Source organism: Heloderma suspectum, chromosome 5, assembly GCF_057233095.1.
Source record: "Heloderma suspectum isolate Gila_16-S chromosome 5, 16-S_ref, whole genome shotgun sequence".
Classification (NCBI taxonomy): domain Eukaryota; kingdom Metazoa; phylum Chordata; class Lepidosauria; order Squamata; family Helodermatidae; genus Heloderma; species Heloderma suspectum.
The window spans coordinates 165,260,112-165,275,514 of NC_139462.1; the positions used below are offsets into that span (position 1 = coordinate 165,260,112).

Consider the following 15,403-nt stretch of genomic DNA (forward strand, 5'->3'; position numbering starts at 1 on the left):
ACAAAATCAGAGCTTTTTGAAACATCTTCTTAAAATTGGTAGATTTCATTTCTTAAATCTCGCCCTTTGTGGTACTACTCAAAAACAGGGGAGAGAGAAGCCTTGAGGTATTTTTGTTTTCAAATCAGCTTTATCCAGACATTCCAAGAATTGAATGGTATTTAGCTTCCTATGTTTTTGGAAAGACATGTGCTAATGGAATAATCCAGCTGTTGTGTATTTCTAGGGACTTCGATTCCTCCAGTTGAAAAATCCCTGGAGTCACCTACGCTGGAAAGGAAGATACAGTGAAAATGATATGAAAAACTGGACCCATGACCTCCAGAAATACTTAAATTTTGATCCCAGAACAGCTCAGAAAATAGACAATGGTAAAGGAGCAGTATACAGGGAAGGCTGAGCAAATGTGATTACATATGGCTCACTTGCCCCAGAGTCCTCCCTGTGGAATGAGACAGGAGCTTGGGAAGTAGTGGGGAAATGCCATTTTTCACCAGACCCTAGCAGGATGGAAGCCAAGCACCCTAGTCCTTTTGTCCATTATGGACAATGGAACGCAGGGAGGTGTTAAGGTTCCTGGCAGAACCTTTGCACTGGTGGTTGTTCGCGGATTTCTATCCCTGGTGGTGCCTGGCTGAGCACGCAGAAGGTATCCATGAAACATGACTGGTTGATGCTGCCGTCTTATACACGCTTACTTGAGAGTAAGCCCTATTGGACACAGTGGGACATTTCTGAGTAAACATGCATACGGACTGCTCCACAAAGCTTGGTGCTTTGCCTAAACAAGCTGTGGGTTGGGTGGGTGAGGTTAGTCACTTCCACTGATGGCTACTGCACATTTAAGCATTTGCAGAGCAACAGAAGAGAGAAACCCTTTAAAAATTGTGCTGCAACTTTGTTTTTAAACAACAGGAACAACTACTGTGAAAGCAGGCGCAATTAAATTGTAAAAATGCCTCGGTGAAATGGTCATCTTCACAAGAGTTAGTTTCTGTAGCTTTTTTTAAAAAAATGGGAATGCAATGCCACCAGTAATGAGAACAAACCGATACCACTTATTAGCAAGCAGAACATTGAAGACAAATTTCATTACATGGAATTGGGTTGAGTACTAAAGTATGATTCAGACTGCAGTCCAGTACATGTTTTCCTGGGAGTAAACTCCACTGATCTCAGAGGGACTTATTTCTGAGTAAACATATACAGCGGTGCACTGTCTTAATAATCCTCTTCCTAATGTTTATTTATGTGATTTCTTTAAGCTGCTGCTATGCTGCTTGACAGCCAGGATTTCTAAGTGGATTAACATAAAAATGCATATAATTCAATATAAAAACCAATATAAAAACAGTTAAAAAATAAATACCTTAAAAATATACTTAATGCATTTAATTTGTGTTGAAACATAGTTTTACATTGAGTGTGTTTTGCCTAGCACTTGTTGATTTACTATAATTTCACTGTACAGAAACTTCTAGTGGAATGAGCTTTGCGGGCTTTCAGCTTTTATTATTGACTCTAACCATTCTAACGTGTGTTAAAAATAGCTTGTTCAGAAAATATATTGCATTTCTGACCCACATATTTTCTTTCTCGTAGGGATTTTCTGGATCACCTGGGAAGATCTGTGCAAGTATTATGATGTTATTTATTTGAGCTGGAATCCAGCTCTCTTTAAAGAATCAACATGTATTCACAGGTTTGTTCCCAATAGAAAGGATGCAATGTTCTTCTGCTCCCAACACAACCTAAAATGTTATTTTACTAGTAACTCATAAGCAGGGATGAGTTTACTTTACAGCTTCCTGGGCCATTTGCCCACTCACGGGAGTCTGCTTGCATAGGTAATGCATCATCTGAACTGGGGCCATACAAATCCCAGTTTTGACAGATGCCACCAGCTCTAGGCTTTATTTCTGTGATGGTGGAAGTTGCTGTGGCTGAGACATCCTTGCTCATGCAAAGCATGGACCAGGTAGGGAAAGGCAGCTGGGCCATCGTACAGGAGCAGGGGGGCCAATTTACCATCTTATTGGCCCTGTCTGGGACTGTGTTGTTGCCAAAGAGAAGCGACCGCCCTGGCTGGAGACGAAGAGGGGGAAAAACCCTCCCCCGGGATAATTACTGCTGATTTGAGCTGGCTGGGTCCAAGTTCCCTGGGAAGCCTCTTATCTGCCCAGCTCTGATGTGGGGCAGCAGTGCCCCAGGGGCACCAACGCCAAAGGCAGCACCATCAAAGGTGGGGTCACCCCTTTCTGGGGAGACGCTTCAGGGGAGATGGCAAGGGCCACCCCCCTAACATTGGCTGATTAGTTCTGCAGCTTCTATGTGTGGGGGTTGGTTGTTTTTTCCGCTTAGGATCTTATGCGCCTGGGAGAGAGAATATAAGGCCAAGTCAGGGTACTTGAGGGGGGCCCAGTTACTGTGGTTACAGGTCAAGGGAGATACAGCGTTGGGAGGAGGGCTAGCCAGGTTAAGGGAACATGGCCCAGACAGTTAATGGCTGTGCTGTGTTCTGGCCCTCACCCATCCACAGGTGTGGTGGTTGCCCTATCAGCCAGCCCTCTGGTCTCTGGATACTGCTTTTAAATGCCAGATCGGTTCAAAATAAGACCTCCCTCATCCATTATTTAATAGTGGATGAGGTGGCCAATCTAGCATGCATAACCAAGACCTGGGTGGGTGAGCAGGAAGGAGTTAGTCTCTCCCAGCTGTGCCCACTGGGGTGCTTGGTTCAGCATTAGGAAATACCCAAGACCTGGGGAGGGGTGGGGTGGTTGGTGTTGTCTGTAGGAGTTCCATCTCCCTTGGCAGGCTCCCCCTGCATGTGACTACTGGTCTGGAGTGTTTGCACATGGTGTTGGGCCAGTGGGACAGATTGGGGATTCTGTTGGTGTACCGCCCACCCTGCTGCTCAACAGACTCCCTAGCTGAGCTGACAGAGGTGGTCTGGGGTGTGCTGTTGCGATCCCTCAGACTGTTGGTTCTGGGGGATGTCAACATTCACACTGAGGGCACCTTGTCAGGGGCGGCTCAGGATTTCATGGCTTCCATGACGACCATGGGACTGTCTCACCATGTCAGCAGCCCAATGCATGTAGCGGGGCATACTCTAGACTTGGTTTTCTCAACTGGACGTGGAGATGGTGGTCTGAAGGTGGGGGACTTTGCATCAGTCCCCTTGTCATGGTCAGATCATTGCCAGCTGAGCTTTAGACTTAAATCAGCTTTTCCCCTCTACAAAGGTGGGGAACCCATTAAAATGGTCCTCCCTCAGAGGCAAATGGATCCAGATGGTTTCCAGAGGGCTCTGGGAGGTTTCCGGCTGATATGGTGGGCCCTCCTGTCAAAACCCTGGTTGATCTGTGGAATGCAGAAATGACCCAGGCGGTTGACTTGATTGCTCCTGAGCACCCTGTCCCGGGTAGAGCATGTACTGCTCTGTGGCATACCCCAGAGCTGAGAGCGATGAAACAAAATAGGAAAGAGCTTCAGTACAGATGGAGAAGAACACCTAGTGGATGAGATTGAACGCTGGTATGTGCCTATGGTAAAGTATATTCAGGCGGTGAGGGTGGCAAAAAAAACATCATCTTGCTGCCTCTATTGAATCTTCTATCTGTCGCCCAGCGGAGCTCTTCAGAGTCGTCCAGGGGCTATTACATGCTGGCCCTAAGGACATGGTAGATGGCTCTAAAGCCCACTGTAATGGATTTGCTAGGCACTTCCAAGATAAAATTTCATGTATCCACCATGACTTAGACTCCAGTGTTATAGCAGATGAATCTGGTGGGGTATCCAGAGCACAGCCTTGTCCTGTTCTCCTGGATGAGTTTCAGTTGGTACAGCTCGAGACGTTGACAAGGTGCTTGGACAGGTTCCTGCAACCACTTCCATACTGGATCCTTGCCTCTCTTGGCTTATAAAAACTGGCAGGGAAGAAACAGCTGGCTGGGCCAAGGAGGTGATTAATGCCTCCTTGCAAGAGGGAGTGGTCCTGGGCAACCTCAAAGAGGTGGTGGTCAGACCACTCCTGAAGAAACCCTCCCTGGACCTGGAAAATCTTACTAATTTTAGGCCAGTGGCAAATGTTCCTTTCCTGGACAAGGTTCTTGAGCGGGTGGTTGCCAGCCAGCTCCAGACACTCTTGGATGTGACCGATTATCTAGAGCCATTTCAGTCGGGGTTCAGGCCAGGTTTTGACACGGAAACAACCTTGGTCACCCTGTATGATCTGTGTCAGGAGAGAGACGGGGAGAGTGTGACCTTGTTGCTTCTTCTTGACCTCTCAGCGACTTTTGATACCATCGACCATGGTATCCTTCTGGGACAATTGTCTGAGCTGGGAGTAGGCGGCACTGCATTGCAGTGATTTCTCTCCTATTTGGATGGTTGGCTCCAGAAGGTGGTGCTTGGGGATTATTGCTCGGCCACGCGGATTCTCCAGTATGGGGTTCCACAGGGGTCGGTTTTGTCCCCCATGCTATTTAGCATCTACATGAAACCATTGAGTGCAGTCATCTGGAGTTTTGGAGTGTGTTGTCATCAGTATGCTGATGACACGCAGCTCTATTTCTCCTATTCATCTTCTTCAGGTGAGGCTGTGGATGTACTAAATCGTTGCCTGGCTGCAACAATGGACTGGATGAGGGCTATTAAACTGAAACTCAATCCACACAAGACTGAAATGCTGTTGGTGGGTGGGTCTTCTGACCGGATGGAGGGTGTTCAACCTGTTCTGGATGGGGTTGCACACCTTCTGCAGGAACAGGTTCATAGCTTGGGGATTCTCCTTGAGCCATCTTTGTCACTTGAGGCTCAGGGGGCCTCAGTGGCACCGAGTGCCTTCTACCAACTTCAGTTGGTGGCCCAGCTACGCCCCTATCTGGACAGGGATAACCTGGCTTCAGTTGTCTATGCTCTGGTAATCTCCAAGTTAGGTTACTGCAATGCACTCTACATGGGGCTCCCTTTGAAGATGGTTCAGAAGCTGCAGCTTGTGCAAAATGCAGTGGCCAGATTGAAAACGGGGGCTAGAAGGTCCAAACATATAAGACTGACCCACTTGCACTGGCCGCCTGTATGTTTCCGACCCCGATTCAAGGTGCTGGTTTTAACCTATAAAGCCTTACACGGCTTGGGACCACAATACCTGATGGAGTGCCTCTCCTGACACGATCCTACCCATACACTACGCTCAACATCTAAGGTCTTCCTCCGGCTGCCTACTCCAAGGGAAACTCGGAAGACAACAACAAGAGAGAGGGTCTTGTTGGTGGTGGCCCCCCAGATCTTCCCAGTGAGGCCTGCCTGGCACTAACGTTATCTTTTCGGCACCAGGTCAAGACCTTAAATTCAGTGGAACTTACATCTGAATAAACATATATAGGATTGCACTGAAATGTCATCTGCTTCTATCTGTAGTTGGCCCCAAACAATTGTCATGACATTCTGGCAGTTTTCTTACCTCTTTACTTCCTATCATCTCTGTAGTCAGAGTTCCTCACTTTGTACATTATATCTCACTGGCTCAGATGTTGACACCGGTCCGATAGAGATAACACTTTGCCAAGCGTTGTACAGCCAACACTGTACGAACAGAATTTCTCTCTTGGCCCTTATTTCATAGTAGCGAATGGACTCGGCTTCACACAAGTGGTAATATCCCTTATGTTGGTACGGCAAAGGCTGCAAGCAAATGAGAGCCGGTGTGGTTGGGATATGGGACTGGGAGCGGGGAGATCCGGGTTCTAGTCCCCACTTGGCCATGAAGCTCACTGGGTGGCTTTGGGCCAGTCACTGACTCTCAGCCTAACCTACCTCACAGGGTTGTTGTGAGGATAATATGAAGAGGAGGAGGAGGAGGACTGTGTGAGCCTCCTTGGAGGGAAAGGTGGAATATAAATGTAACTAATAAACAGACTTACGCAGCTGTCAAAGTTGGGACGTATTGTGCCCCTCTGTCTGATCGGAACCACTCCTGCTGGCACTCCTAGGCATGGCCCCTGCCAGGCGGACACCTGTAACCCTTACGGGAGGAGCCTGTTTCATTTCTCTGAGGGGGCTGCCCCAGAGCAGCAGGGAACAAGCAGGCATATGACTATGTCCCTCAGCCTACTAACTTCCCCTGACTTCAAACCGTATGGCCTGCAAAGCTGTGTGTTGGTTAGAGAAGTCTGCCCGTAGTGGCTGGAGATTTTACTCTGGGCTTTAGCCACAAGGACACATTAACATTAATTACAATTAATGCATGTTAAAAACAAAATAACCCTGAGGTGCACACCCCTAGGTCCACCTTAGGATGTATGCCAAGTTTCAGATGAAGTGGTTTGACAATCTTGATGCTATGGGGGTGATGGATGAATATGCATCCTCTTATGTTGTTATAAATATACATGATAGTGAATGTTAAAAAGGGGGAAATTATTAATATATTTCAATATACAATATCTCTTTCAAGGGTAAAAGATAAATATTTATTCCTGAAATGTAGTAAGGACTGCTTCAAAAGCCTTCATAGCTGCAGCTAACTCCAGGCGCCTTGATAGGGTTTTTTTTAATGTTTGGTGTTTCTTACAGCTGTTTCGGTCCTGTGTTGTTGTGGTATGTTACAATCTCTCACATGCCTGTGAATTTGGAGATTGCCCATGTTCACTGGTGAAACAGCATCATGGTCATTGGCAACATACCACTTGTCAGATGTCCAGTCATTCATAACATTCCTCCAACATTCTCAGCACTTTGGCCATTCACTGTCACATGTAAAATAGATGACAAAAGATTTGGATGGTCGGTGCCTTTGCTGTCACATGTTTGGGTCGATGTTCCCTCAAAGATTTCACAATGACGTTTGAAGAACAACGTTATGTATGTACTTTGCTGCACAGGAGTGTTGCTTCAGTTGTTTGTGTGCTGAATCCCGTATGTGAGGAGGCCGCCGCTCCTTTCAGGCTGTGATCTTAAGCTCAATTCCCATTTAAATCGGCAGAGAGCAGCTTTAGCTCAGTGGTAGAGCCCCCGCTTTGTGTCCAGAAGGCCCGAGGTTCAATCCCTGCCGTTTTCAGTTTTAAATATATCAGGATGCAGATTGTGAGAGATGTCTGCACGAGACCCCCAAGAGCTGCTGCCTCTCAGTGCAGACAGTACTGGGCTTGGATGGACAAAATAGCCTGACTTGGTATGGCAGCTTCCTATGTACTGAAGTGAGGCATCCATCCAAGTAACACTGCATGAGATTAAAAGTATGTTGGAGTAATCTCATATGATGCATGAATAGAACAGCTCAAACGGATTCACAGAATTCGTGTGAAATATTTCTGTGCTTTTGGTTTATTTCTTGTTCCTTTTCCATTTAATCTCTACTTATATTTTCTCTTTTCCCTCCTTGTCCCCCCCCCACGTCTACCCCATTGCCTTTGCTCACTCGTCCTCCAGCAACTGCAGAGGCCTCTCTCTTGTAGCTGAAATGTTTTGTAGCTTAGTTTGTAGCATAGGATTACTGTGGCATGCACCATTGGCATTCCTTTTGAGCATTCCCAAGTTTCAGACGGGTAGTTTTGCAGCTGTTCTTGTTTTGTTCCTTATAAGGGTGGTGTTTCTTCCTAGACAGTATTTCATACTTACTATCAGGTTCATTGCCATTCAAAATTAGTGATGGCCTCAGGAGGGGAAAATATGCTTTGCGTGCAGCAGTTGCAACTTCTTTAAATAAAATGCTACTTGTGCTTGTCCTTTCTTTCTGTCTGTCTTTCAGTACCTGGGATGCAAAACAAGGTCCTGTGAAGGACGCATACAGCCTAGCTAATAATCCCCAGTACAAACTGGAGGTTCAGTGCCCACAAGGCGGCGCTGCCGTGTGGGTTCTGCTCAGTAGACATATAACTGACAAGGTATTTGCCACTTTTCTAAATAACTTGAGAGGGAAAGTGCAGTCAGGCCCGGAAGAGCTAATGTCTTGTATGGTGTTTGAGCGATCGAGAGGAAGAGGGTAAAAATAGCACCAATTCCATAGAACTGTTTCTGTCCCTCAAAGTGCAGCGTCCTTGATGCTGATCTCCCAGCCAAGCTGCTGGTACACTTCCTGCTGCGTTTAGGCACATCAGTAATTCTCAAACTGCTGGAGCAGCACACTAGTGTGTCATGGGAGAACTCACAGTGGGCTACAAGAAATTTTAATGACCAGCTCCTGTGAGCCTAGAGTTTACAGCCGCACATAGGCTGCCTACTGTATCACTACATAATCCCCTACCCTGGGCTTGTTGCCTCCTTCTAATCAGACTCCCAACCTGGAGATATGCCCCGATTAGTGGCACTTGGGCAAATATAGGGCTGAACTGCTTTGAGTGCAGGCCTCACCCCCTTTTGCCTTTGGCCCTCCCATCACTGGAACGCAGCCCCCAAGAACTTCTCCAAAACCGAATTCAGCCCTTGGTTCTGCACCCCTGGTGTAGAGGTACAGCCTGTTGGGAGTGAGAGTGAATTATGCCTGTCAGAAGTTTGAGACATGTTGAATTGCGTCAAAATTTAGGGGCTTTTGAATAGCTAGGAATAACTGGGTCAAACACCAGATGAATAAGAAAGTTGTGATCAAAGGTAAATGTTGTTCTAGGGAGTACATGGGGATATAATTTTTTGTAACCGCTTTTCTACAGGATGACTTTGCGCGCAACCGGGAATTCATCACAATGGTTGTATACAAAACCGATGGGAAAAAGGTTTACTACCCTGGTATGTACATTGATGCCCCTCTTCACGCACAGGAATGAAAAATTTCCATAATATGATCGTTAGCTTTCCTTTTTCTTGAGGGACATTTTGGTTGTGAAGCTCATTGCTGAAGAAAGCTTAGACGTAACCTGTTCTGATAAATATGTTTGCTAACTGGATTCCCTGGGCTTTTCATGTGGCAATTTCAATAAGCATTAAGAGAGTGGTGTGTCCACAGACAGCTGTGTTTGGACATCACGCTAAATTAAGGTGTAGTGAAACGTGAATCAGCCCAGCCTCTGCCCAGGTTTGCATGCGCTCCCCTATTCCCTACTCCTGCGCAGTCAGAAGAAGGAATTTGGCAGCTTCCGTTTTTGGTTAACTACAGCTTGATGTGTTGTCTAAAGCCAAAACTGTGGTTAACCTTAAGTATGATTAGTTTTAAACAAGACAGCTTTGTCAATCTCAGGTTGGAAATTAACTATAGTTCAGATTAACCAGCGTTTGCCAGGTTCAGACAACATAGCAAGCTACGCTTAAGGAAAAGCATAAACAAAAGCTTCCAGCCTCCTGCTCTTGGCTGTGTGGGAGGCGAGGGGAGATGGAGGGAGTGTGTGAGCCTGGAGGTTGGGGTGGATATGCTCATTCACATCTCGGAGATCAGAGATAACAGCAGGGATTCCTGTCCCCACGTTCTCCCCTGTATGACTGGGCCTTGTGTAGGAAGCGGGGTTGTGGAGCCTGTGGAAGCGGTGCAAGCCTCTGCGGGCCGGATTAGGCCTACGGGCTTGAAGATTCTGCACCCCTGGTTTAGCATGACAGTCTCTATGACTGATTGGACCCATGGACATGTGAGGTCCTATGTTTGTTTCTGCAAATTATTTTGGAAACTTAGCAGGGCCTGCATCTGTATTGCTTTATCATCAGTGTTCTCTAGTCTTATTACATTTAGAGGAGGAGAACGTCTCCTCCTCTAAAGAATTTTCAAACATGAATCTATAAATTTCTTTCCTTTTTCAGCTGATCCTCCTCCATATATTGATGGGATTCGAATCAACAGTCCTCACTATCTCACCAAGATAACGCTGACTTCTCCAGGGACCCATACGTTTACAACTGTGGTTTCTCAGTATGAGAAACAAAACACAATTCACTATACGCTCAGGGTATGTGCCTGTAGGCAGCCTTGCAAACAAAATGTTAAGGGATGATCACCAGCACCGTCAGCTCTTTTAAGATTAGGTGGGACAATGTGAGTTGACTTCAAGGTAATTCTTACTACAGGTGGCCAGACGAGTGACTATTTGCAACCCTGCTTATCGGGGTTATATTGTTGAGCTATTTATTTCATACATAGTTGTAGAACTGTGGGACACTACATACAAATATTACCAAAAGAAACTGCTTTAGTGGAAAAGTCCTACAAACACTTGTCTCATTCATCTAATTATTAGGGGAAGGGGGTGTGATCAGTTGCAGTAGCATGAAAAAAATGTTGGTGTGATGACACCCATTGTATAGAATGTCATCTCCATATTGCAACTTTCACATACACACTGGCCATCGGTTTGCCTTCTATCACAGTAGAGTTACCCCTGGAATTTCACCTAAAGCAACATCAAAAGTGAAATTGCTGATTCTTCCTCAGGCACAACATCTAAAGAAATGTGAGATGCCAAACATTTTGAACTAGTGAAAATGTTGCAAGGGGATATTTCGCGTGCCTAGCTCAAATGGATGGCACCTTATGTGTTGCCTGGAGAAACCTGGGGCACATCGTTGTTGTCTACAGCAGCGTTCCTCAACCTGGTGCCATCCAGGCGTGTTGGACTGCAACTCCCATAATTCCCAGCCAGCATGGCCTACAGACATGGGTACTTCCTGTCACTCAAGGCTGCTTAATATTCCACTGCCAGCCTAAAGAGAGAGGAGAACTTAGTTTTGTGCTTGTACTAACACTCGTCCCATCAAGTAGCTTTGGAGTTCTTATTTTACTTGGAACAATTACTCCTTGTACAAAAGACAAGCTGTAACGACTCTTACCTTGGTGAATATTTGTGGGCATAAGGGCTATCACCATTACTCGGAATACCAGAAGAAGATTACTCTGGGAAAAACTGTTATCCTAACCACTATTGATTGAACTTCGCCTATACCTCCTGGGAGTGTCCTGGGTTTGTTTTTTTTAGTGCTTTGGAGTGGCAGATTCCCCTTAAAGACTAGCCCTTCTCTTTTCCCCACCCACTGGTTTTCTTTAATTCCCTGAAGCACCAGTGAAGGTACTTCCAGGTTCTCACATATTGTATAGGATATGTGCATAATTTCTCTGTAGAAGTTAATGTGTCTTGCAAAAATCTGCATGTACATCTGTTTTTTCAGTAAGAGAAACCTAAACAAGGCTGGATCCAAACTTAGTCCTACTTGGAGTACACACATTAAAATCAGTGGGACTCAAGTTACTCTTGACTAATGTAAGTTCCATTAACTTCAATTGGTCTACTCTAAGTAGGACTAAACCTGGATCTAATCCGTAGTTTCTGCTCTGTTCTAGATTGTCTTGTTTCCCTGGTAGACTTTATTAATTCCATAATATAAATCCTGTGGAGTTAACTTGTATTTCTTCTTTAACTTAGGTTTATTCAGCATGCAAATTTAACTTCTCTAAGATCCCAACACCATATAACACATCCAAACGGGTAAGAAATAATTAAATTTGCTATAGTTACCCAGGAGTGAGAGTCCATGGCAGACAGACCGCACAAAATAAGATACAAGTTTCTCACTATATTCTTATGTGTCTCCCCTGCCCCCCGACAATTTAGTCTGAAACCTGTTAAAGGAAGAATGTAGTGCAGTCTTACATCCTTTATTTTAACTTTTATGTTCTCATTTTCCACAAAAGTATATACCATGTTCCATGTAAACATTTCCCAACGCGAATGGAACAGGCGCTGCCCGGAAACCCCTCAGTTAGCATAAACGTTTATCTATAATCTGACTCATAGTGTAAATGTGAGTGATTTTGAAATGAATATTCTAGTGAAGTGTTGGAAGTTGGAAAGGGACAGGGGAAGAGGTTAGGTTAAAACTAGTAATTTAAAAGAACACAGAATTTAGGTTTGTTCTCTAAGAAGCCCTCGGACTGACTTTCCTTTAGGTGAATGGACAGTGGAAAGGTCGCACTGCTGGTGGATGTGGGAATTTTAGAGACACCTCCAAGAACAACCCTATTTACCAGTTCCAGCTGGACAGGACTGGGCCACTCCTAACTGAGCTAAGAGGACCAAGGTTTGTGCAGAATTAAACAAGTGGAGGGTAAAGTTAGTGTTCTATGATACAAACATTTAAGGGTTGTTGACCAACTTGATCAGTTGTTTTGCCATTACATATTGCATTTATTCTGGTTCACTTATGGGGATCTAAGTAGCTACTGCCCATATATTTTCAGCCCATATTTATAGCGATAACAGCTAGGAAGCAGTTTTTAAAAATTGCTGTTTCTGAAGTTGCTGAATTCTGTGCTCAGTACCAAATTCTGTACTTGCATGAAATTGCAGAATATACATAACTTTGGGAAATGACTCCTTGTAATCATGTAAGATTGCTTTCCATAATACCCTTGCCATGAACCATTGTTTCCAAAAGGTAATAAAACTTCTGATTTTACAGGCAGTACAGTGTTGGACTCGAACTAGTGACAGTCTCTACAGTGGGAGACCCGGGTCCTTCGGGATTTCAAAAGAAGAATAGTGGCGATTACAGGTAACAACATCTCATTTGATTTATACATATTTGAATGTATTATAACCGAACTTGTATTAAATTTGCCCCTCTTTCTCCTTTGCCCCCAAGGTGTGGATTTTGCTATCTGGAAGTTGAGAGTGTCCCTGCTGGGGTTTACAATATTATTCCAAGCACTTTCCTCCCTCAGCAGGAAGGACCTTTTTTCTTGGACTTCAATAGTGTTATTCCTCTTAAGATATCACAGCTGCAATGAGGTAGCCCAGCTCAGTTTTCTTTTTGTACAATATGGCAGAGTTGACAACTTGAGTGTTTCACTGGAGAGCAATCGAAGAACCTACCTAAGAAATGTTTTTAAGAGAGAATGGAATCCAAGCTTGGAGTCACCAGATGCTGCATTGATGGTCCCTAGGAGCCTGTTTGAGCAAAGCAGAAACTGGGGCTCCTCCTTGTTTTGCTCATGCTAATTCTTGAACTGCGGCAAACTTGACAGCAAGCAAAGGAACGTGCTTGAATTTAATCTTGTTCATGTAAACATCCGTGTTTTGCATGACTCTTGCTTGTAAGAATCTGGCACCTTATCTTTTTATCAAGTTTTGGTTTCAAAATGTGCCTGCCTCTTCTCTTCTACCAAATCACCTCCTAAACCTTGTTTTTTTAAGTAGTATGGTAAAAAATGGCTCCAGTCATATCTGTCTTCATCTGTAAGAGTGAGAACTTGCGAGAATACTTCATTTGGCCTGCTGCATAGGTGCCAATAGCCTAGGCTCTCTCTGTTCAGGTGTTAGGCTGCTGCCTGCACTATGTTGTTTGCTGGGCAGTAGATTAAATGTAAAAATCATTCTAGAGCAAGGGGCCAAAAAGCAGCATATACAGAGTACTGTGTGTAGAGTGGAACTAATCTTATACTTTAGATTTCACTTGTGACACACTTGCCCAAATGTTGGCCATCACTGGCGTAAGTCCTTTGGTTCCAGTCCATGAACGCTGCTATTGCTCCAGTCGCCTAAACTGCCCTGTGCAAGCTCTAGATATGTGCTGTAAAATCTGTGCTCTAATACATGCCTTATGAGCTTAGTTTGATGGCATAGTTTCACAAGATTCAGAAATGCACATCAACACTAGCAGCCTTTCACTAGCCACTTGTAGCAAGTAGCATCTCAAGTAGTCCACTGCCTCTCTCCACAGCTTCTTTGAAGAAAGGTATGCTGTCTGCAAAGCCAGGTATCTTCATTTTTGTGGTGCATATAATTGTGTTTGCCCACAAGGAAAGACAGATCCATATTGTCCTTGACATGATTCAGTAATTTTTGAGGGGGTTGATGGGACTGAGGAGCACTGGTGCAGGGCCTAATTAGTGGCCCAGGGACTTCCATTTGTCACTAACCCTGTTGACAAAATAGGTGGGAGGCTAGGTCCTCTCTGTGCTTTGTGGTTCCTCCTTTCTATCATCCAGTCATCACTTTGGGTATGAATGCACACACTGTTACTGTTGCTAATTTGGCTAAAGGGAGATTCTGGTCTGGTTCTCATGATCACCGCAGCCTAGTGTGGCTTATTTAAGCCATGGTGGTTTGGGGCATGAGCCGGTGGCCATTTTGAATATTCCTCAGCGGGGGGTTGCCATGGTTCGCTATGTCATCCGCGCCCAGGGGGCATGGCTTGTTGGAAGGGGAAACAACCCTCCAGTAACCCATGCCCTATTGAAGGGTTATTGGAGGATTGCTTCCCTCTCTAACAAGCCATGCCACCCAGGTTTGGATGACAAGTCATGGGTGGGGGCTTGAATAGGCAGCCTGGCACCCACAGGTGTCACAGGTCATCGTGGCTTAAATAAGCCATGGTGGCCTGCGGTGATCATGTGACGTGTTATGTTAGCCCCATGAAATGCCAGTACATTTAGAAGCTAGAGGTGGTTATCGCTATATTTTAACGAATCTATGCCCCAAATTAAGATTTTTGGCCCATAGGTTTTTCCATTTTTAATTTAAGAAACAGGCTCTAAAAGAAATTAGGTAGCTTTTAAAATCCATTTGGGAGAGAAGGTTAGAAATAAATACATATTCTCCTATCTACCTTAATTGTCACAAGTCAGAAAGCTATTTCTCTTTAAAAAAATCTAGCCCCTGTATCAAATGTGGGGACCCTTCCACAAATATGTATCCTCCCACTGATGTGGGAGGATAAACCAGTTCCAAACCTGCAGTGTGCATTTTCATCAAGCTTGTATATGTGTATATTTTGTTGGAAGTCTGAGGCTTGGCCAGGAGAGAGTTCAGGACATCTTGTGTTAGATGAACTACAGGTGATGTGTTGCCATGGGAAACGGAATTGATGACTAGTTCAACAATTAGTTCCCATAGCAACACATCACCTGTAGTTCACTTAACAAAGGATATGCTGAACTCTCTCTCCTGTCCAAGCCTCAAGACTTCCAACAAAATATACACATATACAAGCTTGATGAAAATGCACATTGCAGTTTTAGATTGGAGGCTGCTAATCAGCTGACAATTACTGTAGTTGATCCATTGAATGTCTCAGAAACCCTGAACTTGCATGTGTCACTTTGTTTTGCTGAAATGAATAGGACTTTGTTCTGAATTGTGAGTAATTTCTCAGTTTCTTAGAGTTCAATACGTGAAAACCATTATTTTCTCTCCTTCCTAACTGGGAAAAAGATGAAAGCCATGTTCTGCATGTGGGTTCCTTCTAGAAGATGGGGGGTGGGGGTGAGGCTGGAGCTGGAAGTAAGCCTTGTTTTACACATGTGTGACTTGGAAGCCATTCACTAATTTCCTTCAGACAACTCTGCATTCATATTATGCCTGCATTTAAAAGACCTGAAGTGTTGCTTTTGATCCCATGAAAATGGGTGAACATGCTCAGCATTGTTACAGAAACGTTACCAAGCAAGTCAACAGGGAATACATTGCTTTGGGGGAAATCTCAA

General features: G+C 44.7%; 1 protein-coding gene across 7 annotated transcripts in view; it reads left to right on the plus strand.

Moving 5' to 3' along the window:
• CAPN7 (calpain 7) overlaps positions 1–15,052 on the plus strand; it is a 35,635-nt gene extending 20,583 nt beyond the window's left edge. For all 7 annotated transcript variants that reach the window (XM_084858190.1, XM_084858192.1, XM_084858186.1 and 4 more), the window contains 9 exons: positions 227–371; positions 1,603–1,702; positions 7,757–7,892; positions 8,655–8,730; positions 9,730–9,875; positions 11,343–11,405; positions 11,867–11,997; positions 12,379–12,471; positions 12,562–15,052. In XM_084858190.1, the coding sequence (XP_084714316.1) occupies positions 227–371; positions 1,603–1,702; positions 7,757–7,892; positions 8,655–8,730; positions 9,730–9,875; positions 11,343–11,405; positions 11,867–11,997; positions 12,379–12,471; positions 12,562–12,706 (1,035 nt within the window). In that variant the 3' untranslated portion in view covers positions 12,707–15,052. The remainder of the gene's footprint in view (positions 1–226; positions 372–1,602; positions 1,703–7,756; positions 7,893–8,654; positions 8,731–9,729; positions 9,876–11,342; positions 11,406–11,866; positions 11,998–12,378; positions 12,472–12,561) is intronic.
• The last annotated feature ends 351 nt before the right edge of the window (positions 15,053–15,403 follow it).